Genomic DNA, 24630 nt, shown 5'->3' on the forward strand with positions numbered 1-24630 from the left:
ACCATCCCGGACACCGGAACATTCATAATTCAGTGCAGCTGTTGCAAGGGCATTTATTTATCATCAAATCATGGCATTCGTTTGTTCTCGTACCGAACGCCGGATGTGCAACCCCGGGTATGTGTATATGTATGGGAGAGGGGTGCCTTTTTCGGCAAAACTTCGCTACGCTTCACCTGCTCGGCGAGTGTTCCGAAGGCGCATCCTTCTTGATTGAATTTTCTGGGTTCCAAAACTGTACGGCCGAAAACCTAGGGCTGGGGCGTGTTTAGAGTGGTGTTCTTCAGTAAGTTAAATGCAGTAATGCGTTCAAGCGAGAGAGTACTTTTATTGAAGTGCTCAATACTTGTACACTTTCTCCACTTTCCCCACCTGCACAAATATGGGAACATCTCCACCCGTTCCCGCAGGAACGTTCGACCACAGTTTGTGGCACCGTTGTCAGGCTGGGTTTCCGATTAAAAGTTTCATTTTGGACACCCGCCCGGAGTGCCCGAGCGTACCGGAAATGGTGAAGCACGTTTTGCTCCCGGCTACGTGGCTGTCGATCGGCGTTGGGTGGGTGTATGGAAACCGTTTGAAACCGGTTGGAAACATACTTACATGCATGGTGATACAAATTTCGAGATACTTTCCTGGAGATGTTGTTTTGCAAGCGACTAACGAACAGGAACCTGGTTAAGGTTGCCATACATCCACCCAAAAACCCATACAGGCAGAGGCAACTATAGGAGGCGCCCGTTTTTGGCCCTTGGTCGGCTGTGGAGTGCAACGCCATGTATATGCAAATTGGAAGCTATATTCGTGTGGCGCAGTGCAGGCGCAAACATTCCGAGCTGAACCGGGTGGCGCACTGGGATACACTTTCTTCGGCTGCTGCTAACGAACTCGCGTGTTTTTTTTTGGGGGTGGGGACTGGGTTAGTGAAAACGAAATTAGTATTCATCGCCCGGAACGCATCATCGTGCGGGAACATGTTTCTGAATAAATAAACTTCTTAATAGTATATTTATAGGACAAACACTATTATCCGTTCAGGTTCTGGTGATGCGCCATCAGGTTTCACTGGCTACTTTTGGGAAGGAGGGTGATCAAAAGGGGTGGAGGGAGAGTTATTGGTGGTAAAGGGGGAACATAGCTTCTTGAGCGAAAGGAGATGCTGTCCCGAGAGACTCCCATCAACGCCATCAAAAAACTATATCTAAAGTCAACCTACATTGATCGGTTTTTTTTCTCCTCCACCAAAATGCAATGGATCCACCGTACCGGAAAAGGAATATCGGTAGCTTCCCTTTTTCCCATGTCGTTTGATCACCGGAACCTTAGCAGAAGTTAATGGGCATAATGTGACGTTCGTTCAGATGTTTTTTTCTTTCTCACTCTATTAAACAACTTTGTATGAACCATTCCGTTTTAATGGGTTGAAATCTTGGTATTAAAGTAATGATTTTAAAACTATTTTATAATCAAACTATTTCGCCGCCTTTTTCGTTGGGTGTCGTTTAATACATTGTAAATAATCGTAATGTACTTTATGTGAGTTTCTTTTTTGTTCAAATTTCATCATCATTAAACAACACACACACAAGGAGTGGAATAATGTTTTTTCCTCCTGCGTCTTTTTTGTGTGGAAGTTTTCCTTTTAAAACAGATAATTAGTCAGCCAGCGGTGAAGACGAGCGCGTTTCGAAATGTATGCGAAAACTTTGGCCATTTATTTATCTAAGATGGGGATATTGTTTAACTTACATGACGGGTCGGTTCAAGACTGAGTTGGAGCACTTTTGCTAAGTGAGACGATGGCAAGGGTTGTCGGCATTTCATTGTTCTGGCTGGCTGGTTTTTTGCGAAACTAAAACCCATACGCTCAGCCACCGCACATATGTATGATGCACCCGTCTCCGGCTGAATGGTTCAAAAGTATGGCAACAAAGCCATCACCCATTGAGGTTTGCTTTATGAAACCAAATTAAACTTTATGCACCCGGCACATAAAAGCACTGATGAATGAATGAGGATGAATGCATGTGGATAAGGGACCGCTGCCTCGACCCTGACCATAATGTGTGATCTTGGGCGAGAAGAAAAGTGCATCGGTGCTTATGGCAAAGAAGGAACCTGGTCTGGTGTGATTACTTTCAACCGAATGCAATCGGAACATGACGCACCCGCGGGAAAGAAACCCATATTGGTGCAAAGTGCTCTGCTCAGCTCAACACGTTAGCGAAGTATGATTGTTTTATGCATTTCCCGCTTTTCACACTTTTGCTTCACATTTCCGCCCTTTCGGAGTGGTTGCAGCTTCCATTCTTGTTCTGCTGTGGAAGCTGGAAACAATCCGTTTACGGAACGATGTTTACGGAAGCTGCTTTCTTGGGATATATTTCTTTTAATAAACGTTTCATCCTCAAGCGGTCACTGGTGGAAGCACTGTGCAAGTTGTTGGCGCTCGCGGAACTACTCTATTTGCTTTCTTTCTTTTTTTGGACTCACGAAGTAAGTACAGTTGCGAAGGTTTGCCTGGCAAAAAGAATCGTAAAGAGTTTGTTTCCCATTTTTCTGACTTACTTCCAAGCAAATCGTAATTTTTCCCGTACACTTGTACAAACCGTGTGGCCGGTGGAAACGTTGTGATTTTTGTTTTGTTTTTGGTTTAGTGTTCTCGATTTCCCCGCCAGCTGAAGCTATCGTGCCGCATACTCATGACCTGTTCCATCATGAAATCCGTGAAGAAACAGACCGCAAAGCTTGAGCGCTTTTCCACATGCATGCGGCGCTTCAGTTTCGGGGGGTGTTTTTTGTGGGGCTGTTCGGGTGGGTATGAATCGTTTCGTTTGCTTTTCACTGGTTTTTCCCCAACCACACCGTTTTGCCTTAACCCTGCCGTGGTTTTGCAATATGAATTCGCTGTTGCCGTTTTATGTGCATTTTGAATGTCAGTTGCAGTAAGCGGAATGATGATTTATGTTTGTGCTTAATTTAATTGAGATTAATTTTAGTGACCAGCGACACATCCGCGCTTTTCCTGCTGTGGTGGTGTTGCACACTCGCTATGAAACGGTATGTAAAGAATTGTATTTTATCACACGCGAGTTTTGCCGTGTGTATGTGTTGTGGCAACTCGATCCACCTTTGAAGATGCAGAAGAAAAAAAAACAAAAAACCAAAGCTTAACACCGCAAAACTTCTGCGGTGAACACTTATTACAGTTTTGCCGAAGCGCTATAACAACGCCACCGTGGCAACTCCTCAACGACATTCATGTGAATTTGTTGGTGCGTTTCCGCAAAGCTACACCGAGCAACAAAAGAAATCATCTCACCCCCGGCCCCGAAAATGGTGATAAACCGTTTCGGAAAGTGGCAATATTGAGCCTTGCTGCACACCAGTGTTGAAGGGTGGTCTGCATGGTTTTCCCATCTGTAGGAAACATTTCCATCAACACATCACGGCACTGGGTAACGAAGCCACGGAGGGAACGATGGGAAAGATGTGCGTACCGAATTTAAATGCCGGCCTATAAAACGTTCAACTCTAACCAGACAGCAATTCGTGGCAGAACCACGAGCCATTCCACATTTCAACCAAACGATGGTGCGAGAGAGACAGAGAGAGGGAGAGAGAGAGAGAAAGAGTGAAAGGCAGAGATTATTAAAATTTTCGTTTGAAATATTATCATTGTTATTGTTACTGCTTGAAAGTGAATCAATTTTTAAGAACACCGTACCACCCTGGGGTTGTACATTCTTATGGTTTTGGCCTGTAATTGGTACATTTGGCGGTGGTAAAAAGATGGTGGTGGAATTTCGCGACTTTCTTCTGCTGATGGTGGTATGGGTGAATAAAAAGAGGGAAAAAGCACACAACCCACGAAAAGGAGGAAAAAAGAGAAACATTCCCAACCCACTGTAGGACGCGCGTAGTACAATTATGCGCTAAAGAGTGCGCACATGGAGAGAAACATGAAAGCGATGATAAATATGACGTTCAATGGGCCCTTTTTACTTTGCTTCCGTAGGCACAACGATTAAGGGGTTTTTGCGTTGAAGAGAAAAGAGCCGGAGAGCTTACAAATGGGGGACGTTTGTTTGAAATTATGTGTAAGAAGTAAATGAAAGAAACATTGTTATGGTGGATATCATTTTTTTTCGGAAGACAAATATAAAATATGCAAAAACAAAGCTATGATTAAGAGAGTTGGTTTTGAGTTTAGGAAATATTTTATGTACGATATTGCATCAACTTTTGAATAATGTTCTTTAAACCGTTTTGTGACAACTTGGTTGTTGTTGTTGTTGTTGTTGAGTTGTTGAGTTTGAGGACTTCAGGTGTTTGGGGAAACTTAGCATTGATCAATGACAGGCTTAAAGAAGCAGCTTTGAATCGTTCCAAAATGTCTTAATAGCGCAACTTATTTATACATGTTAATATGCAGGAAGTATCTTAGATACAGAGTATTAAATATACACGAATTCGCAGATATCTCCAATGATCTCTGAAGTACGCCCAACAATAATCACTCGCTCTAACATTTTTTGGCGAAGAATGTTTGTTTGAACATCTATTCAAAAGGTATTTGATTCCAATTTTAATAGCATAATATTTTATAAAATCATTGTTGGAATGAATGTGTGGATCTTTGTTTCTAAGACACCCATCAGCTTCGGTTTAACTGATTCATCGACTAAACCAGCTATTTGTACTTCGTTTTCAGTAGGTTGGGCTGCCGTTTCCGTTGTTTTGGTTGTCTTTTTTAGTTTTGCGTTTCATTGTAGCTCACTATCTTGTACAACGCAAAATCAATGTTATCAATGTCCACAGCTGCAATTGACTTACAATATCATTGTTGGCGTTAATGCTTGCACCCACGCCTGTAAACGTGGGTTGGATGGTAAAACATCAGGACACGCATCCGGTTAAGGAAATGTGCGTGCGCTGCGTCAAGCGATCATCCTCTTTTTTATCGAACCACCGAGGAGACAGGATGAGTTTTAGTGCTCGCATCACCCCGCTCACACTCAAAACACCGGTCGGAACAATAAACGTAACAATCATCGTTTTGAGGGCAATATTGTCAGCAAAGATGAGTTTAAATTTGTTACGGACATCCCCGTGTCCTGTTTTGGTATAATGTTTTTGATCTGTAACACGAAAGAAAATCATTTTTTCTAGGACCAGGTTTGTATTTATCAAGTAGATGAGGAAATTTTGGTTCTCTACACTGTACTTCCATAATTAATAGCAATTGAAAACACCAACCAATACATAAAAAAACTGTTGTAATGCTAAAATTTGCGATATAATCAGGGCTATTATGAAACGCAAACGGAAATTTCGCAAACGGAAAGTCACAATTCAAACGGAAAGCAAATTTGCATTATGGTTGCTCGTTGGAGTCGATGAAAGCTTCATAATAGCCCTGAATATCAACAAAGATCTGCCAAAGAGTGAAGTTCTTTTTTGTATGTAGCGCTACAACCTTAAGAGAGGTCTTGGCTTGCCAATTCTGGTTTTCCTTGAATTATTTCACCCATAGAAAGATCATCAGTTCTGCGTTCGGGGATTGAGTTTTGGTGAGATTTGATGCTCGGTCCGGTTGTGTAGAGACTAGTGATGTGAAAAATTGCTCCCAAGTGGGATTCGATCCGACCGATCCGGATCCATCTTGGGATCGATCCTCCGAATCCGATCCGAATCCCTGTTAAAAACATATCCTGTGAATGGGGGGGGGGGGGGGGGGGGGGGGGGGCAAAAATTTAATAAGGCGTATTAGACAGAACTAGAAGGAATAAGGAAGCTAGCAAGTATAATGCAAAATGTATTTAAATAAAATACATAGAAAATAAATCTAAAACAAAATGTTATCGCGACTAGCTTATGACAGTTTTTTTGTGTGTCCTCCGAACAAACACAGTCAAAATGCAATCTTGACAGATCGGAATCTGGGATCTGTTCTCGGATTGAATCCTGAAGGATCCGGATCCGGAATCTTGTTTTGGATTCCAATCCGGACTCGGAATCGAGGCAATCCAAGATATGGGATTGAATCCGGATTGATCCGAGGAAGGATCGAATCCCAGAATCTGATCCGGATCCCATTGCCCAACACTGGTAGAGACTAAGGTTGTTACAATTTCCACCATCCGACCACCGCTAGCAGAAAACTATGGTAGAGTTACTAATATTAGGACTTGATATAAAACATTGAAATAAGAAAGATTAAGCGATTTACGATAAATATCACTTTATTTTTCAGTTTTGAAGTAGTTGAAAAAAAGTTGTTTTATAGAATAAAAAAAACTTGTACAAACAAAAAACGTTCAGCATGTCACTGTGGCGTTCTTTATTATTGGAAACTTTGAATTTACCTCAAACAAATCACTTATTTGCTCAAACGCTCGAAACTCCACCCTTTCCATGTCGGTGAAACAATTTCACAGTACGTAAGAAATCCCCCAAAAATGTGTTTGATTGTGGTACAGTATTTTGCCAAAAAACAAACATTACTATGTAAGTATCTAATGGATAGGCATTTACTCCTTTTTTTCGATTCGCTCCATTTTAATTGGAATTCATCGAATTGTAAATGTGATGCAATAAACAAAATATCACGACACACCCTCAACAGCAAAAGCGATCACCATCCCGCGCAAAACCATACCCCAGAAAACCAGAGCTAATTGTTCAACGATGGTGGCACATCATCGACACGGAAGCGGTTTTGAAAACTATTGATCCAAGGGTCTTGCGTACACACACACACACACACACACACACACACACACACACACACACAGACATCCAAACTGTTAATGCGCTCGGTTGCGCCGGTGTAACAATTCTAGCCAAACACCAGCACTCTAGCACGTTGGTCGGTTAGCTGGTTGATTATTTAACTGAACTGCAAAACAAATTACATTTACATTAATTAATTTTCAGTACGAACAGGATAGCAGCACACGTTTGCGAATCGAACTGCCACTGTGACCCGATTGGCGGCACACAAGTAAGCAAGGCAGCAGCACAACAGAATGACGATGCCCGAGTGAGGCCCGAAATCTCCCACCACGGAGAATGCGAATACTGATGCGGTGGTGGTGGTCGGTGATGTTTTCGCAACAAAATAGTAATTTGCTAAATATAATCTCTGCCCAACCGTCCCACCCGGTTTTTTGGGGGTGGTTTTTGGGGGAGTCCGAAAAATGGGTAGCAGTGACACGATCCGGTCGTACGCATCGTACGATCGCTTGGTCGTGTGTTTGGTATGCAGCGGACGAAATGCTTTGAGCCGGTTTGCACATGTGAACGGTCCCTTCGGTATCTCGCGTTTGATGGTGAAGGGGTATGTTTGACACGTGGCAAAAAGGGAGGAGTGGGGGCGTCTTTTGGTGGGTCGAAACAGGGAACATAAATACTGGCATTAGTTTTGCAAAAACCGTATGTTTGCTGTAATATCATTAGTACACACGGGATGTAGCCGGTAGAACCTGGCTTGGACAATGTGCCGAACATTAGAACCGGGGGTTGGGGGCCATTATGTTGCGTGGGTAAGTTGATTTGTTATCAACCATACTGGTGGAGTGCGTTTTTTTTTTGGTTTGCTTATTCACTTCTTGTAAGCTTTGCTGCGTGCGGTTTTGCAGGAAGCTCACAATCGTACCCATCCTGTCGTTATGTCTTTGTTTTTTGTCCGCTCGATGGCCGGTGGTCGGTCTTTGTTTCATAGTACAACCCAGGCCGCAAACATCGGCGAAACGTGCAGCACGTGGTGAGATATATCATTGCGAATTTACTTCACTCGCCACACCAAAGACGCTCGTTAACGATGGAATAATTACTGTAGCACCCGTTTTGCTGATTGTGGATCACGACCCGAAGTGGATCCGATGAAGCAGTAGGTAGGTAGCAAAAAGATTATAAAAATGAAGTCGTTGTACACCGCCAAGTCCGGGTGCAAGGTCAGCAAAACAAGGGAAATGAACGTCGGGCAAAACAACCTCTCGCCCCAAAGCAATTGGGGGGGTTTTGTACACGGAAACACGAAAGAGATAAAGTTCTGTTGATACTCGCTAAAAATGTACAACCAGAAATCTCTGTTTTCCGGTTCATATTGCCGGGTGTTCTTCGGCCGAGTGTGAGTGTGTTTTACTGTGAGCGCTTTTCCTGCTGTGTGCGCTCGCGAAACGCCGTCCTATCTTAATTACAAAAGTTTCAAATTAAATCATAAATTAAATAAATTGCCCTACCTTTCGGTTGGTCTGCTGATGAACCTTCATAAATGCAATTCTCCTCGGAGCAGTAGTTTCAAGTAGAAATGAGTGCTGATTTTGTTTTACACTGTGTTTTTTTTTTGGTTCTTCCTTCGGCGGCGGGGTGTGTTTTGTGTGCCCAAAAACTTCTTGCCGAGTGTTTTGCCCCGTGTAAGCTGTGGGTAAACCAGCAAATTCTCGCCAACCGAGTTCCGTTTGTGCGTCTTGTTAGTCTTTTGCACGCTCATTTGAAACGATTCGCGCTGGATCGGGTTTTTGATGAAGTGCAAAACTGTTGACCATTTTCCAACTAACGGGCCAAAAAAAAACATTGATGGCGAATGCTTAGAAAGTCAGTCTTAGTTGGGTGGTATTTTTTTTGTTTTGTCTTTTAAGAGCTCAAGAAGGAACGAAGAACATAAGAACAAATAATAAAAGTTGCTAATACTTTATAAATTCACTCACTGTATTACGTAAATGAGTTTTGCTCATCCGAAATGAAGGAATGGCAGTAACATAATACTGGCCGGTACGTGTCAGGGTATTCGGTTCGTGGTGTTTTTTTTTTGCTTGTTTCGTTTGCTATTGTGCTCCTTTCGGATGGGCCCAGTGTAGCAATCAATTGCTGTCGAGTGTAGAACATAACGAAGGTACAACGGAAAAAAGGGAGCCACCCCCCGAACAGCCCAGGTCTAGAGACGTGTAGAAGAGAAGAGGTGAAAAAAAAATGTAAGCCAATGGTGGGACTTGGAATTGCAAATGAAGTAACTCATGCGGAAGTTTCCATTCTGTAACGAGAAGCTTCTTTCGTGCTTGTTTCCTTTTGAACAGGAGGAAGGGAAGAAGAAGAAAAAAAAGAAGTCAGTTGAAGGACGCAAGTTAAAAAAGTGTCCTACAAGAATATTGACACTATCCATTCGAGGAAAGAAATATTCCAAAAAACCTTGTCAGTCTTGGAGAGAAAGAAAAAGGGGAAAAAAACTCACACAGATTTACCAGATGGTTGTGTGTTGTATGCAAAAAAGGGAGTTCCAAAGCTAGAGATGAAACAAAAACACTTCACGGGCAGTGTTTTTCGGGGTGCAGAAGCTGGACAGGAAAGCGTTGCCCTTGGATGAGCTGTCTACTACGCTTGTGCCTTTACTGAAGGTTTTGGCCCATTATTTGTTCTCATTAAATGGTTTGCCATGTCCGTCCGAGACATGGCAAGTACAAGATGTTGAAGCTATTCGCCACGGTTCAGAGGAGTGCAGCTAGAACCAGTTCAGTTCCTTTCAGGTACCTTGTGGAAGCTTTATTTATTCTCGACTCGGCTATGAAATTGGGACAACGGGGTGTTCCCCACGACTCCCCCCGTCCACTTCTTTTCACTACGGAAAAAAAGGGTCTGCAATTCGGAGCAATTTTCTCAACACCGGGTTTTTTTTGCGATGGTCGGGCGATAAAGAATACACAAAACGCTTCTCATATTTTGTGTCGGTATACGCAAATGGAGCAAAGTGACAAATTTCCCGGTCAGATCTTAATGCCGTGTGTAGGTGGTATTCCACCGGATATTCATTTGGATGCCAGAGCGTTCGTTTTTTTTTCAGCTGGAGACGCGGAGACATTTTTACACCTTCAGAACAAGGTACGCAATTACACCTGTACGGACTCAAACTACACGTTCCGGATGGGTGCAAAATGTACAAAGAAAAAAGAAAAGAAAAACGTTCTCAAGAAAACCGTCCTTTTTGGTCGGAGCCCTTTAATACACACGACACTCGTAGTTGGAACGCTCAGTAGGGAAAAATTTGTCGAGCGAACAATTTCACTTTCGCACCGAGACTAATGCTAGAGCCCCTTGCAACAGAACAAGGGTGAACATGAGCAGAATGAATAAATATTTTGCCTATTCCAATTTGAAAAGTGGGCAACGGCAGCACTTTCTTCGGGCATCCATCTTCAACAACCTTCTCGGTGTGTGACGGTATTTATTCAGCTTTTTTTTGTTGTTGAAGCTGTTTTGGAGTGGTTTCAAATAAAGGTTAATGCGTTGGTACACTGGGAAAGATGATCCTTGTCAAGTGGATTTGTTTTTATTTTCCTTTTGTTTTTGCTCTCGGAACATTCACTATAATATGCGTTACTGCAGAAGTTCTGGTGGAAGTTGTAATAGTCTTAAAAGAATAATACAATGTTTTTAACACTGACACATAACGCATGAATGTTATAAAGTTTTTTTTAAAGGTCACAATGCGTTAGATTTCTGTTTTCTTAAACTTTTGATTAGTGATTTTTTATTTGATACAAATAGCTAAGCAAAATGTTGCATTATAGTTTTGTATTTTATTTCGCTTACAGAAAGATTTTATTTAACCTTTCTTGTTGCCTGAAGTCCTGCAGTTTTGTACATCTAGAAAATGATAAAATTATGTGCGATGAGTGCCAAATGGAACACCCTGTGTTGCTCAGGGCAAGTCTATCGCGAGGAACGATCGGTTGGAGGATCAGTCGCGTCTAGGACGTAGAAAGACACACATATAATTGTGTGTATAATAAACTCTCTCTCTCTCTCTCTCTCTCTCTCTCTCTCTCTCTCTCTCTACGTTTCTCTACTCTTTTTCGTTCATTTATTATTGACTCTTATATACATACGTATTAACCAATGGATATTACAAACAGAGAAAAGAAATTGTTTAGCTTTATTTACATTAAAGAAGATTTTAATAGAGAGTTTAAACTGTAAAGAAGATTTTATTTAAAAAAAATTGCATCATACATCTAGTCTTCCTCGTTTTAAATGTATTCTTTAGAAAACAAACAAAAGCGATAAGAGTAGTTAAGTATTTATTTACTCATTTATTTTCCGACTGATATGTCTTATATAATATCTTATAAAGAAAGATAAGCTTAGTTAATATTTTAGTAAATAAATGTCTGAGTTCTAATGCTTAACTCCCTCTTTCGAATAACCTTTTATCTTTAAAGTTTAATGCAAGAAGCAAATTATGGTTCGAACACCTCAGTTGTACGGTGAAAGTAAAAAAAATCCTGTCTATTTATTAATCTGTCGTGTAATGTACGTCTAGTATCGTCTTTGAAATATTTTCGTATACGAGGCGTGAATGTTGATAGTTTCTAATATACTTGGTACTTTCAACTAGTTTTTCTGCTGTAAAAAAAAAACATTACTTACTTGTGTAAAATATTACCGATAGACAATTTTTAATGATATTACTATTTAACTTTCAAGTATTTATTCACGACAAAAATAAATAAAAATATTCTCCTTAATCCGCTACTTCCCATTTCAGCGAACAAATTCCATTCCCCCTTTAATCCCAACAAAGCATACCAAACTCCGATAAAGGTTTAGCGCGTGGAAAAATCGCCACAAATTTCACAGCTCTCTCTACCTCAACGCGGGTGCGAAGCACAAAATGTCCTGCATGTTTGCAGATCGTTACGAATGCTGCCAGCGGAAAATCGTTTAGCGTTCGGGAACAATAAATTAAACAAATGCTTACACGTGGATTTGAAATATAAACACGTCAACTAGGTTGCCGGTCAAATATGGTACCGGTCAATATGGTGCAATTTCTGTTCCGTATTTTTCACAGTCTAGCACACACAATCACACACACACACTCGTCGGATGGGCTGAAACGGTCGGTTGAGGTTGTAGTTCGCGTTTGTGCCATAGTGGAAAACCCATCGGATAGTGAACGTTTCTGTCGAATGTAGGATATGTATTTCATCTCAGTAAGCCGACGACAACGTATACTGGACCACGCTTGCAGACTACTACAGGGACGCGTTAGCGCATTATCGTACTGCTCGATTGGGCCATTAACTGGGCACCACCCAGTCCACGGGTAGGGAACCCGTTCGAACATGGTGCTACATTTTTCAAATCCAACCACCAAACAAAACCCACCTGCTTGGTCGAGTGCTTTCGAGCTTACCCACAGTTCCTTTTTACCCGCCGGTCAGCAAATAGTATGCATTCTGGCAGTAGATGCAACAAACGCTGTACGGACGGATGCAACACGGAGCACTATTTTTCAAGCATACCACATGCCACAGATGTGGAAGCAGCTTTTTTTCCTTCTACTCACTATACGAAACAATAACGACCATTTCAATTCGGTTTCATTTTTACAGGATGTCGCTCACTGCTTGTTGTTATTGTTGCTGTTTTAAATAATGTTCCTAATTTTCATAAAATCCACATTTGTATCAATCGTTCACAGCTTTTATAAATTGGGTTGTTCCGAAGTTCGAAATTTATGTTCCGTCTGGGTTTCTTGTTCTCTCTCCCACTCTCTCTCTCTCTCTCTCTCTCTTATTCTCTCTCTATCTTTTGTTCGTATATGCAGTAGCTCACTTTTGGTTCGGTTTTTCGGTGACCGATTACCTTTCAGTTTGGTGGATCAACCTTCACGACAAATTATTGGTGAGTCATTCGTAAAATCGTATTGTGTCGCCCTACCCTTCGTGGGCACCAATTCCCTATCGTCCCCCACTCGTGTGTTCGTGTGTCGAAAAGTCCTCACATCCCATCCCTCTCGGGCATTTCGTTGCACCGAACGATGAAGTACTGGGCGCCTCCATCGAGTTGCAGCATTTTAATGGTATTGTTATGTTGTGTTGCATTTCGCTGCCCCGGCACGATGCGAACGTGCTGACCAGCTGTCCGCGATGTGCACCTGTGAGTGTGTCGGTCTGAAAGTGGTGGAATGTCTCCACCATATCATCACCCAGAAGTGTTCGGAAGGATTGCAAGTTGATGACGGTTTATGGGAATAGCTTTTTAGAAATTTTGTTCCACCAAACGATTCGTCACCTGGCTACGAGCCACTCCGGTAGATTGGTTTTTTTTCTCTTTATTTCATGGCTGACAGCTTGGCAGCTTTTGTGCGCAATATGGACGCAAGCATGGACGCTTCAGTTCATAAAGCCAATCGCTAGTCCCGGGTTTCATCGGTTGAAAACGTAGGTTTTTTTCTTCTTTGAGTTAGGGTTCCGTTTAAATTTATTTCGTCCCTTTTCAGTTCCGAGCGAAAACCCCCGATGAAAAATAGTACATTTCCAAAAATTTTTGCCAACCATACGGGTGTGTTGGTCAGCTGGTGTGCACACCGAAAAAGCGGGACAGAAGCGTCGAGAAAACAAAACCCGACATAACGAGTACCATGATGGAGAGTGACAGTCGAATCGAGCCACATGAAAATTGTCATTATTCAATGTCGGTACATTAAATGGTTTTCAACGTTTTTTCGGGTTTTTCTGTTTTTCATATATTTTATTTTATGTTTTAACTTCCTGGCCTTGGTTCGGCTTTCTATCGAGCTGACTATTCGGGATTCGGTTTCACCAGACCAGATTGACTGTGCATTGTGACCTGCGTTGACGATCACCATCACCGGATGATGTTGTACGGATGTTCGCGATGAATTGCTTTGTTCTGAATCATTGCTTTTTCCTAACCAAAAAAAACGAAACACTTCACCATATACGGTGGACAGAGTGAAAATCCTCCCTTCATATGTACTCGCTTACTTAGTCGATGGGGGTATTGTTTCTTCACCATTTCCCTGCCGGTTAGGCCTGGTCCATTTTTCTCCCAGTTTTCAACTCCCCGCCCCAAGTGTATTGTAGCAATTGCTCGAGGGAAAAATATTTCGCTTCCGGAATGTATTCCGTTCCATGATGTCAGTGGGTAACGGTGGGCTACAGATGAAACCACCAAACGGCACGAAACGGGGGAAAAAAGGATTGTCATTCGATGCTGACACGCAGCGTATTTAAGAGCGAGCATGGCCCCGACAAGATGGTCGACAGTGGATTTCAGTGCTTGATCGGTCAGTGCAGGCAGGCAGGTGTGGCAAACCGGGTGTGTCAACGTTCGGTCTCGAGTGAATAAAATAATACTTTTGACAGACCGCCAGGCGAGTATGGTGCCAAGCCGGTTTTTTTTGTAAAATAATATTTTATCACTTTTGGCCCACATTGTGGCTCGGCATCGTTGATATGGAATGAATGGTAAGTGCTATGGTTGGTATCTTTACATTAATTATGAAACGTTTTAAGGATTATGTTTCTACCATGTTCCGTTCGATAAAGGAGTGTGAAGATTGTATTGTTTTCGATTTTATTAAAATGGACAATATTTTTTTTACAGAATACTGTAACTATGACTAACTTTGCATGAAATCAACGGTGTTTAATTATTCCACTGCTGAGAAAATACTTTTAGATCCTGAGTTTTTTTTTGCTCTCCCTCCCGTTGATAATTTTATTCGACTATTTTCAGTAACTTATGTCCTACGTTCGATTTGATGGGAACAATTCAAATATTCCTGTCACATCAGGTGAAAGCGTAATGACCGAGTTAGCGTACACAGCATATTCCAATCAAATTCTATCTCAAATTTAATCCCACAAATCGAACGTGTTTCGACAGCAGCCGACCGATCGGACGATGCATCAGTACAAGTCATCGGTGCCGTCTACCAATCGGCCAAAAACCATTTCAAACCAACAAAAAACCCTGCCAGTGACAACCTGTCCAAGCGGATGATGAGAGCGGGTGGAGAAAAACGGGAGTTAAAACAGAAAAAAGAAAACACACACAGAACCACGAATGGAAACACTTTCCACAAAATAAAACGAAACGCAAAAGGTGATCGAGATGAACTGGGTGGCTCCAAAAAAACACACATAAAAAAGCAAAATAGATAAAAAAATACACACAGAGAGAACACGATTGCAACCCTTCGAACTCGGCATTAATATCCCCCTGATGGAAATTGACCCGCGTTGCTGAGTCGCGAATGGTTAAGCTGAGCACCCGACCGGTTCGCCTTGGTGCGTTTTGGTGAGCTGTAGCGCTTTTGACGTTATCACTATGGCTGGGGATGTTCCAATATCCTTTGGCGTGGTCGTCCCGCCAGCTCAACTGTCAATTTCCAAGCGCGTTGGATGAAACGAGCATAAAACTGAAGAAAAAAAAATAATCCACCCGTGGAGCGAATATCAGCCAGAACCGCACGGATGTTCCATTTCGAACAAGAAATCCTATTCGGTATTTTTGGTTGTAGTGGGGAACAGTTTAGGTGTGTTTAGAATTCCATTCGCTCTAATTTGAATTCCTTCACTGACCGCAGCGATAGGTGAATTTGATTCCGAACGCACGTTCTATTAATTAAATGTGGCAAACATTTTTCGAACGTGCACATGTACGTCATTGGATATTTCATATGAATTGGAAAGTATTCGAGGTAGAAAAAAGACACGTAATATTTTATTTTTTTAAAATCTGTTCATACATATTAATTTAGGCTTTTTTATGAAAACATGTTCAAAATTCAAAAGCTAAAGAATCGTCTTAATAGTCGGGGAATTTTATCTGTAACAACATCTCCTTAGGTTTAAAGTTATCCTGTGAACTTAGAAAGTCCTTTTACAGGACGAGATATAGTCAACTTAAGAACGGGTGTTGCGTCTTCGCAACTGACGCTTTTCTTTCTCCGACTTAAGAACGCGTGCAAATCAATATTTGTTTCTGTCTATATCTGAGTCGCCTACTCATTTTGGTTACTCCAAAAAATTGGAGAATGGGTGTCAAAAGGACATTATTGAACTTAAAAATTATTGTTGTTGATATTACAGCATTTTCAATTAGAATTACTCCGATATAGCAGCAGTTAACTTTTGCAATCAAAAGAGTTCAGTGTTTTATGACATTTTTTAATGTTTATTCTGTTGCAAACATATGAGGACTTTTAAACTCCAACAATCGCAGAAATTAATAAAAGTATTTTTGTATGGTATTCCAATAAGTTAGGTCCTGATCCAACAACTGCTCGTCAACAAAGGTGACACGCTTAACCCGAGCAATGAAGCCTGTTTGCGCCTTAAACATAGGCTATACGTAATTATAGCATGCTAGGACTAGGAATTTATGGTAAATATATACAAATATAACGACAACCACTAGGGCACATGTAGTAGTAATAAGATAGGCACTAGGCGCTAGGTTAATGGTATTAATAATGAAATAAATTTAGTCTAAGTCGAACCATCGAGTGATATTGTAGCTGTCGAAACATTGGTCCTTCGAACCGGATAGTGAAAAGGAAAAACCCTATCTGCGTTAAAGTGCATTCGATGTTGGATCGGCTTGGATTCAAGGATTGTTAACAGTTGATATTAACAATATTGGTTACGGTCCAGTGGCGAGGATTAAAGAGTAATCAACGTGTGAACGCGCGAACGTTGAACTCTGTTGGGGTCATCCGAGATCACTCGAAGTGCGTGTCGTTGTACATTTCGTTGTGTCGTAAAACGGTTGTGTGGACTAAAGGTCGGAATTAATAAAAGACAGTTTTGTGGTTTGAGCAAATTTTTTGTGGCGCCAAAGTGTAATAATTTGCAAATCGGTTACAACAAGCGGTAAAGGTATTAATCGTGTTGCGAGCGAGTTACATTTGCGTACCACCTTACAGTGTTAGTGTGAGTGCAGGACAAACTTAAGCGGCGTCGGTTGGCCATTACCATCAGATCTACAGTGTGGTGCACATATTTGCTATTTCTACTTTTCAATCACAATCGCGTTTAAGTTTTTCGTAACAAAATGCCAGCAGTTACAGAAAAGACTTTAAAACAACTGTATAGAGTGTACAAGGATCGATTGATGAGTATCGAGGATTTCGGAGACTTTTGTAGTGAATATACCAATGACCAGCAACCTCAGATAATCGGTCAGTTAGCGTCATTGGAAGAAGCCAGAGCAGTGTACGAAAAGGCGCGTGAAAAGGTTTTACTGGAACATGAAGAGTGTGACGAGCAAACATTATGTATGGACAGAAAACAGTTTTTAAAGAAATATCACAAGGTGAAAGGGTTTCTGCTCGAAAAACAAGAGGGTACGGAACATAGACCAATGGCGAACAGTACAATGGCGAATACATCGACGACGAGTTCCCAAGTGCGTCTACCTAAAATCGAACTTCCCGCGTTTAATGGTGACAGCACGCAGTGGATAAGTTTTAAGGACAGATTTTCGGCCATGGTGCATGATGTAAGTGAATTATCGAACACGATGAAGTTGCAATATCTCTTGGCATCACTGAAGGGCGATGCGGCCAGGTTGTTCGAACATGTTCAATTGGTCGAGGAAAACTACGACGCTACGTGGCAAGCGTTGTTAGATCGGTTTGACGATCAAAAAATGCTGAAGAGAGATTACTTCAGAGCGCTGGTAGACCTGCAACCTATGGCGGAGCCAACTGCTGCAGAATTGACCCGCATAGTCAACGAATCGAAGCGCTTGATCCGCGGCATGGAACGTCTAAAGGAACCAGTATCAAGTTGGAATACACCGTTGTCCAGTTTGGTAAGATACAAGTTTGATGAAGAGACACTAATGGCCTATGAACTGATTGCAGCTGACCAGAAGGATGACGTCTATACCGATCTGTTGGATTTTTGCGAAAAAAGAATAAAAATCTTGAACAGTTCCGTCGTTCATAAAAGGAGTAACATCGATACCAGAACGTCAGTTGATGCTCATCATCATGATCGTACCATGCCGAAGAAACCAGTTGCGAACCAGCGGCGATCTACTCACCCATCCGTAGCATGTGCAGCACAATCTCATCGTGAGTCATCGAAAGAATGCCTGGTGTGTAAGGATACTCACACATTAACAAAATGCGACGATTTTAGAAAACTGTCGATAATAGAGCGCCAAAGGATTGTACGAGAAGAACGTTTGTGTTTCAACTGTCTCGGAAAATACCATCAAGCAAGATTTTGCAAGTCCAAGGCAAATTGCGGAATTTGCAAAAGACGACATCACACCTTAGTCTGCAACACTGGAAAGGAGCAAGAAACGGCAAAGGCAGAAGCTAACATAACAGCCGTTACTCATACTGAAGTAGCACCAAGGAAAATGATTTGGCTTTCGACCGCCCTGGTTTATGTGTGTAATGGTGAAAACATGGAAGTGCCGGCTAGGGCGTTGCTGGATCAGGGTTCTCAATCCAATTTCATAAGCGAAAGATTGGTGCAGCAGTTAAGATTGCGAAAACGTAAGGTGCACAAACCATTATCCGGAATTGGAAGTATGGCTCTGAAGGCAGAAAGCATTGTTACAGCAACTATAAAATCACGGGTCGCACAGTTTGTTGCTTCTGTAAATTGGTTGGTTCTGAGTAAAATAACAGTCAACTTTCCGGCTCACACAAGGAAAACGGATCATTGGAACATCCCTCCTGAATTAAAACTAGCGGACCCGTTGTTCTACGAAAGTGAACGCATCGATTTATTAATTGGTGCAGAACTGTTTGCTGAATTACTTTGACAAGGCCAACTTCGATTAGCCCCGCAGTTTCCAACATTACTAGAAACGAAGCTTGGATGGATAGTTAGTGGCAAAGAAGAATGTTGGCCTGAAGCATCGATTGATGAAATTGCAGGTGCCTGTGTAACTGAAGACGATCTTGGAGTGTTGATGGAAAGATTAGCAAGCTTGGAAGCAGTCCCAGAAGAACGCGTTTGGAGTAATCAGGATGAAGAATGCGAAGCTTTTTATCTGAAAACGACAAGCCGCAACGAAGATGGCAGATACGTAGTAGAGCTTCCCAAGATCTCCAATTTTGAATCCGTGCTTGGTGATTCACAGCAAAACGCGGTAAGACGTTTTAAGGCAATGGAGCGACGTCTACATAGGGATTCCAAGCTTGATGCTGCGTATAAAGAGTTCATGGCAGAATACGAAGCATTAGGACACATGACAAGAGTGTCCACGTACGAAGAAAGCAGCACTGTCCCGGAGTCACCACAGTTTTACCTACCTCATCACGCGGTATGGAAAACAGATAGCACGACTACGAAGTGTCGAATCGTCTTCGATGCGTCGTGCAAGGGCAACAACGGACACAGTCTAAATGACATTTTGCTAACTGGTCCACGTTTGCAAGATGATCTGGAGTTGATTTTATTGCGGTTCCGTTTTTGGCCTATAGCGGTGGTAGCAGATGCTGAGAAAATGTACAGACAGGTGTTAGTGTCCCAAAACGATAGAGAACTTCAAAGAATCTTATGGAGAGAGAAAACCTCAGAACCTATTGCAGTATATCGGCTAAATACAGTTACGTATGGAACTGCGTGCGCTCCGTTCTTAGCCATACGAACATTAAGGAAGGTTTTTGAGGATGAAGGAAACAGATTTCCAAATGCGGTACGATGCTGCAATGATTTCTATGTAGATGATTTGTTGTCTGGTGCAAACAACAGAGAGGAAGCAAGTAAAATGGTAGAAGAACTAAACAGTCTTCTAAAGACGGGAGGCTTTGCGCTTCGCAAGTGGGCTTCCAATGAACCTGAAGTGCTCGCTAGTATACCACAACAGTTTATCGCAAAGGTAGTACATCACGAGTTGGCAACTGAAGAGAACAATACAGTCTCAACGTTGGGGATGCTGTGGACACCTACGACAGACAGTCTGCAAGTGCAAGTACGATTACCAGAGAAGGAAGTACGTACAAAAAGAGAAGTGCTGGCTAATATAGCAAGGATTTACGATCCTTTAGGTTTCCTTGATCCCGTCAAGATGAAGGCCAAACTCTACATGCAGCAGATCTGGAAGTTGAAAGATCAACAGGGCAATCCATGGAGCTGGGATAAGTAATTGCCACCAGAGTTGATTGCAGAATGGACAGCTTTCTGGTCACAATTACCATTGTTGTGTGATATAAAGGTTCCGAGAAGAATGATAGACAACAAGTACGATAAGATTGAATGCCACATATTTTGCGATGCATCGGAGAGAGGTTATGGGGCTTGTTGCTATATACGTAGTTATTCATCACCCCATGACGCAACAGTGAGATTAGTTGTGTCGAAATCAAAAGTGGCACCGTTGGCACAAATGGTAACTATCGCGAGATTAGAGTTATGTGCAGCACTCCTTGGCAGCAATCTCTCTCGTCTACTTCAAAGAGTGTTACCTGCAAGAACACCTACAACGTTATGGACGGACTCAATGACCGTGTGGCACTGGATAAATTCGTCACACAACAACTGGAAGACGTTCGTGGCGAACCGTGTATCGAAGATCCAAAGGCTCACGGAGGGTTGTCAGTGGAGACACGTTCCAGGGACGGATAATCCTGCAGATATTGTGTCTAGAGGTATCGACATGAAAGGTTTCATCGAGACTAAATTATGGTGGTCGGGGCCAGGATGGCTCTCTTTATCGGAAGATAGATGGCCAGAAGTTCCACAACACACTAGAACGATAGCTATGACGGGCGAAGAACGAGCGACGGCGTTACTAGTTTCTTCGCCGAGTGCTGAAGAAAGCTTTAGTGATCGATTGTTTGCGCGATATTCAACCTACACGAAGCTTCGTCGAGTTGTTGGGTATTGCTTGCGATACCTGCAAAGATTACGAATGCGTGCAACTACAGCAGAGACAAGAAAGGAACCAACTACGCATTTGACCACCGATGAATTGAGCAAGGCGGAAATGGCATTATGTCGACTGGCACAAAGAGATGAGTTCAGTGATGAGTTAAGGCAGCTGCGTCTTACAGGTTGTGTCTCACGCAGATCGGCGTTAGGGGGGTGTACGCCATATGTAGACGAAGAAGGAACAATTCGTGTTAATGGAAGGCTAAGGAACGCGAAGATGGACAGGGCACTCAAGTATCCTATTGTTATACCGAAAGAACATCAGTTGGCAAGATTACTAGTTACACATTATCACGTCAACTTGTTGCATGCAGGTCCTCAATTAATGTTAACGGCGTTGCGACAGCGTTTTTGGTTGCTGGGTGCAAGATCATCGGTCCGGAAGATTCATCGTCAATGTGTACAATGTTTCAAGTGCAAGCCAGCGATGACTGTACAGCCTATGGGAGATCTTCCGACGGCACGAGTGAGGGAAGCGAGACCGTTTTCCGTATCTGGCGTAGATTACTGTGGTCCAGTATACATTAAGGGCACCTCGCGAAGGGCAAGTCCTACGAAGGCCTATATTGCTGTTTTCGTCTGCTTCGTGACACGTGCCGTTCATTTGGAGTTGGTGTCCAACCTCAGCACAACGGCATTCATCGCTGCGTTACGGAGATTTGTGTCCAGGAGAGGTCTTGTGGCTGAACTGCACTCGGATAACGGCACAAATTTTAAAGGAGCAGCTAATGAACTGAAATCCCTGTATGAACTGCTTAAGTCATTTGCATTTCAGGAACAGGTACACACGTGGAGCAGCGAACAGGGTCTGAAGTGGAAGTTTATCCCGCCTGGGGCACCACATTTCGGTGGTTTGTGGGAAGCGGCGGTCCGGTCCATGAAGCGCCATCTAAGACGAGTAATTGGAGACAATTCGGTCTCCTATGAGGACATGACCACGCTTCTGGTGCAGGTGGAGGCTTGTTTGAATTCCCGACCGATCACACCGATGTCAGATGACCCGTCAGATTTGGAAGCGCTGACGCCTGGTCACTTCCTAACTGGGTCAAATATGCAGCAAATTCCGGATGTGGACCTACGAAGCATGCCCGAGAATCGACTGAATCACTGGAGAGTAACACAACAGCGTTTACAACATATCTGGGGACGATGGCGCTTAGAGTATCTACAGCAGCTTCGAGCAAGAAGCAAGTGGAAGGGTAAGGCAACAAACATTGCGCCGGGAATGATGGTTATCATACGCGATGATAACGTTCCACCAAATAAATGGCCGTTAGGACGAATCACGGAGATTCATCCAGGAAAAGATGGAATTGTAAGAGTTGCCACGTTACGCACGGCTAACTCATCGAACGTAAAGAGGCCAATTGCGAAATTATGTATTCTCCCGTTTGAAAGGAACTTTGAAATCAATAGTAAGGAATTAAGGGGTTGAATTGAAATTGAAAATTGAAATGGAATTTCGTATTGAATTAATAGTTAGGATAGTTTATCAACGGGCTCAATGATTGAATTTTGTTTTAAAATTGTTATTTTAAGGTGGTCGGGATGTTTGCGCCTTAAACATAGGCTATACGTAATTATAGCATGCTAGGACTAGGAATTTATGGTAAATATATACAAATATAACGACAACCACTAGGGCACATGTAGTAGTAATAAGATAGGCACTAGGCGCTAGGTTAATGGTATTAATAATGAAATAAATTTAGTCTAAGTCGAACCATCGAGTGATATTGTAGCTGTCGAAACAAAACCAGATGTAATTATGACGCAATTGAAGCTTTGTTTGCACAGTATTGACATGATTCCTACAAACGACACATGCAATGAATACGATGACAGAATTTACTGAAAACATCACTTCAACAATCAAAGAATTCTCGAACAATAACGTGGCATACTTTTGAATAACCGCACATTTAATTGAATTCCTACTAATTTTCCACTAGCAGTTTGACGCTATTTTAATACATTGCGAACATGTCAGAAAATTCAAAAACCAGTTTTATATCCCCTATAATATTATACAGACAATAGAGAATACAAATAGAGAAGATAAAATAGGACAGAGGAATTGTAATGGAATTGCCACATTCCTTAGTTGCTCACCTCCATTCTAACTCTATCTCTAACAAATCCGGAATAATAGTGACTAAGTCACATTGAAATAAAATAACCGAGTACAAACAGAGGAAGATATAGTAAATTACATAAGAAACAGATTTAAAAAAAGAACAATTCATTAAAAAAATTGTATGAAGTACTGAAGTAAGCGATGCACAATATGCTAAAATTAACGGTTTATTACTATTATTTGCAATAAAATCATCATCGATCTATCTAAAAATTGCGATAGTTTTGTTGTAATTTATGATGCCTTTAAAGTACAATTATCGTACCACCATAGCTCAGGCAGGTAGGATGTTTCTGCGAAGCAATGGCATTCATGTAATGTTTCTTATCTTTCCAAAACGCTACCCAGCGTACAAAAGGAAAGCGACAACAACGGCCTACACTTTACCACTTTGCTGAATGTGCAAAAGACTTGCTATTTTCAGCCTTTTGTACTTGTTTTGTATTCTCCGGCAACGTAAAGAAAAACGAGATACAATTGACAATCGGCAATCGGATGGTAAATGTGTCCATGTTTCGTTCGTCGAAGAAGAAAAAAAAACACACACACAAAACGAGATGAGAATAAAGTATCACTTTTCCTCCTCCATTGCAATCGTTATCAGTGTAAGCAGTGTTCGTGTTTCCAAGTGCAGCCAATGTCCACAATCCGCACAGCAACACAAACTGCTGTACCAAACGTTTTCTATGCAAACGGAGTGAAAATGAATTTTCAATGAAAGAAATAATTATCGACAAAATAGTGAAGAAAGCGGCACCCGAAACGGTATTTTACAGAGCCGTTTGAATGAGGTTTTTTTGTTCTTTTTGCCTTTTCTTCACTAAGCTTACTTGGAAGAGAAAAAAGTTTACAATCGAGGTGAGTAGCTGAAGCTTCATTTGCCTTCATAAAAATCTTTTCCTCCACCCGCGAACCACTCTCACGCCGGATGACGTTCCAGTTGAACGGAAAAGATTCATCGTTAAGGAAGGACACTTTCTGGACGGAATAATGGCAACTGATAGCTCTCGAAGTGAAAACGAAAACCGAAACTGATGAAGGTACCATGGTGTGTCTGTGTGTGTGTGTGTGTGGTAAAGCTAAAAAGCTACAACCAAGAAAGATGACAACCCGTACCCTTAGGTTGGAACGATTCAAGTAAAAATAATTTCGGATTGAACGTGCGACCGTTGGCCAAAAACCGCGCTGGTAAGGAAGTATCCAGCGTCCAGCACTGAAGGGTGAAAATGCAATTTATGCTTCTCACTGTACAATTATCTTCGACTGTTGCAGAACGCCAAAAGAAAAAAAAACCCGGAAAAATGAAAAGGAAAACAAAAAAACAAGGGAAGAAGCGCTCACAGAATTTAAATGGCCACATCATAATGATATTCTCTTTGGCTTTCGGCTTCCTATTTCCTTCCGGTGGAGTGTGTTTTTTGTTCTGCTTTCTCTTCTTCTTTCTTTCTCTCTCTCTATCTCTCTCTTTTTGTAGCATCTGAAACCGTACTTTGTAAGCCCTTGAGAGTTTATTATATCGGAAGAATCGGTCCTCGGCCAGCAAGATGGACGGTTGGCCGTTCCTGTAGATTGGGATGAAGTGTGACGATTGGTGTCGGGAATGGAAGGACCTCCCATTGAGGGGAGAGTTATTTGATACCGGCGTTGTCGTCTCAATGCGAATGCGGCGTGATATCACTCCGAGCGAACGATTTTGAATGGTACTTTAGCTCCATCAAGCAGGGGAGGGCTTAAAGTTCAATTGAAGGCTGACACCGAAAATGCGAAAGTGGATGGTTC

General features: G+C 42.1%; 2 protein-coding genes across 2 annotated transcripts in view; both read left to right on the plus strand.

Annotated features, from left to right (window-relative positions):
- Positions 1-24630, plus strand: part of LOC125770974 (CUGBP Elav-like family member 4) — a 468092-nt gene that overhangs the window by 56051 nt on the left and 387411 nt on the right. The window lies entirely within an intron of this gene.
- LOC125767128 (uncharacterized) lies at positions 19552-19929 on the plus strand. The gene has a single exon (XM_049433389.1). It carries the CDS (start codon positions 19552-19554, stop codon positions 19927-19929), a length of 378 nt encoding a protein of 125 aa, XP_049289346.1.

This window comes from Anopheles funestus, chromosome 3RL, assembly GCF_943734845.2.
Source record: "Anopheles funestus chromosome 3RL, idAnoFuneDA-416_04, whole genome shotgun sequence".
Lineage (NCBI taxonomy): Eukaryota > Metazoa > Arthropoda > Insecta > Diptera > Culicidae > Anopheles > Anopheles funestus.

What these genes read in the sequence shown, in the direction of transcription:
- LOC125767128 (XM_049433389.1), top strand. Translation starts at nt 19,552, where the DNA reads ATGGTAGAAGAACTAAACAGTCTTCTAAAGACGGGAGGCTTTGCGCTT.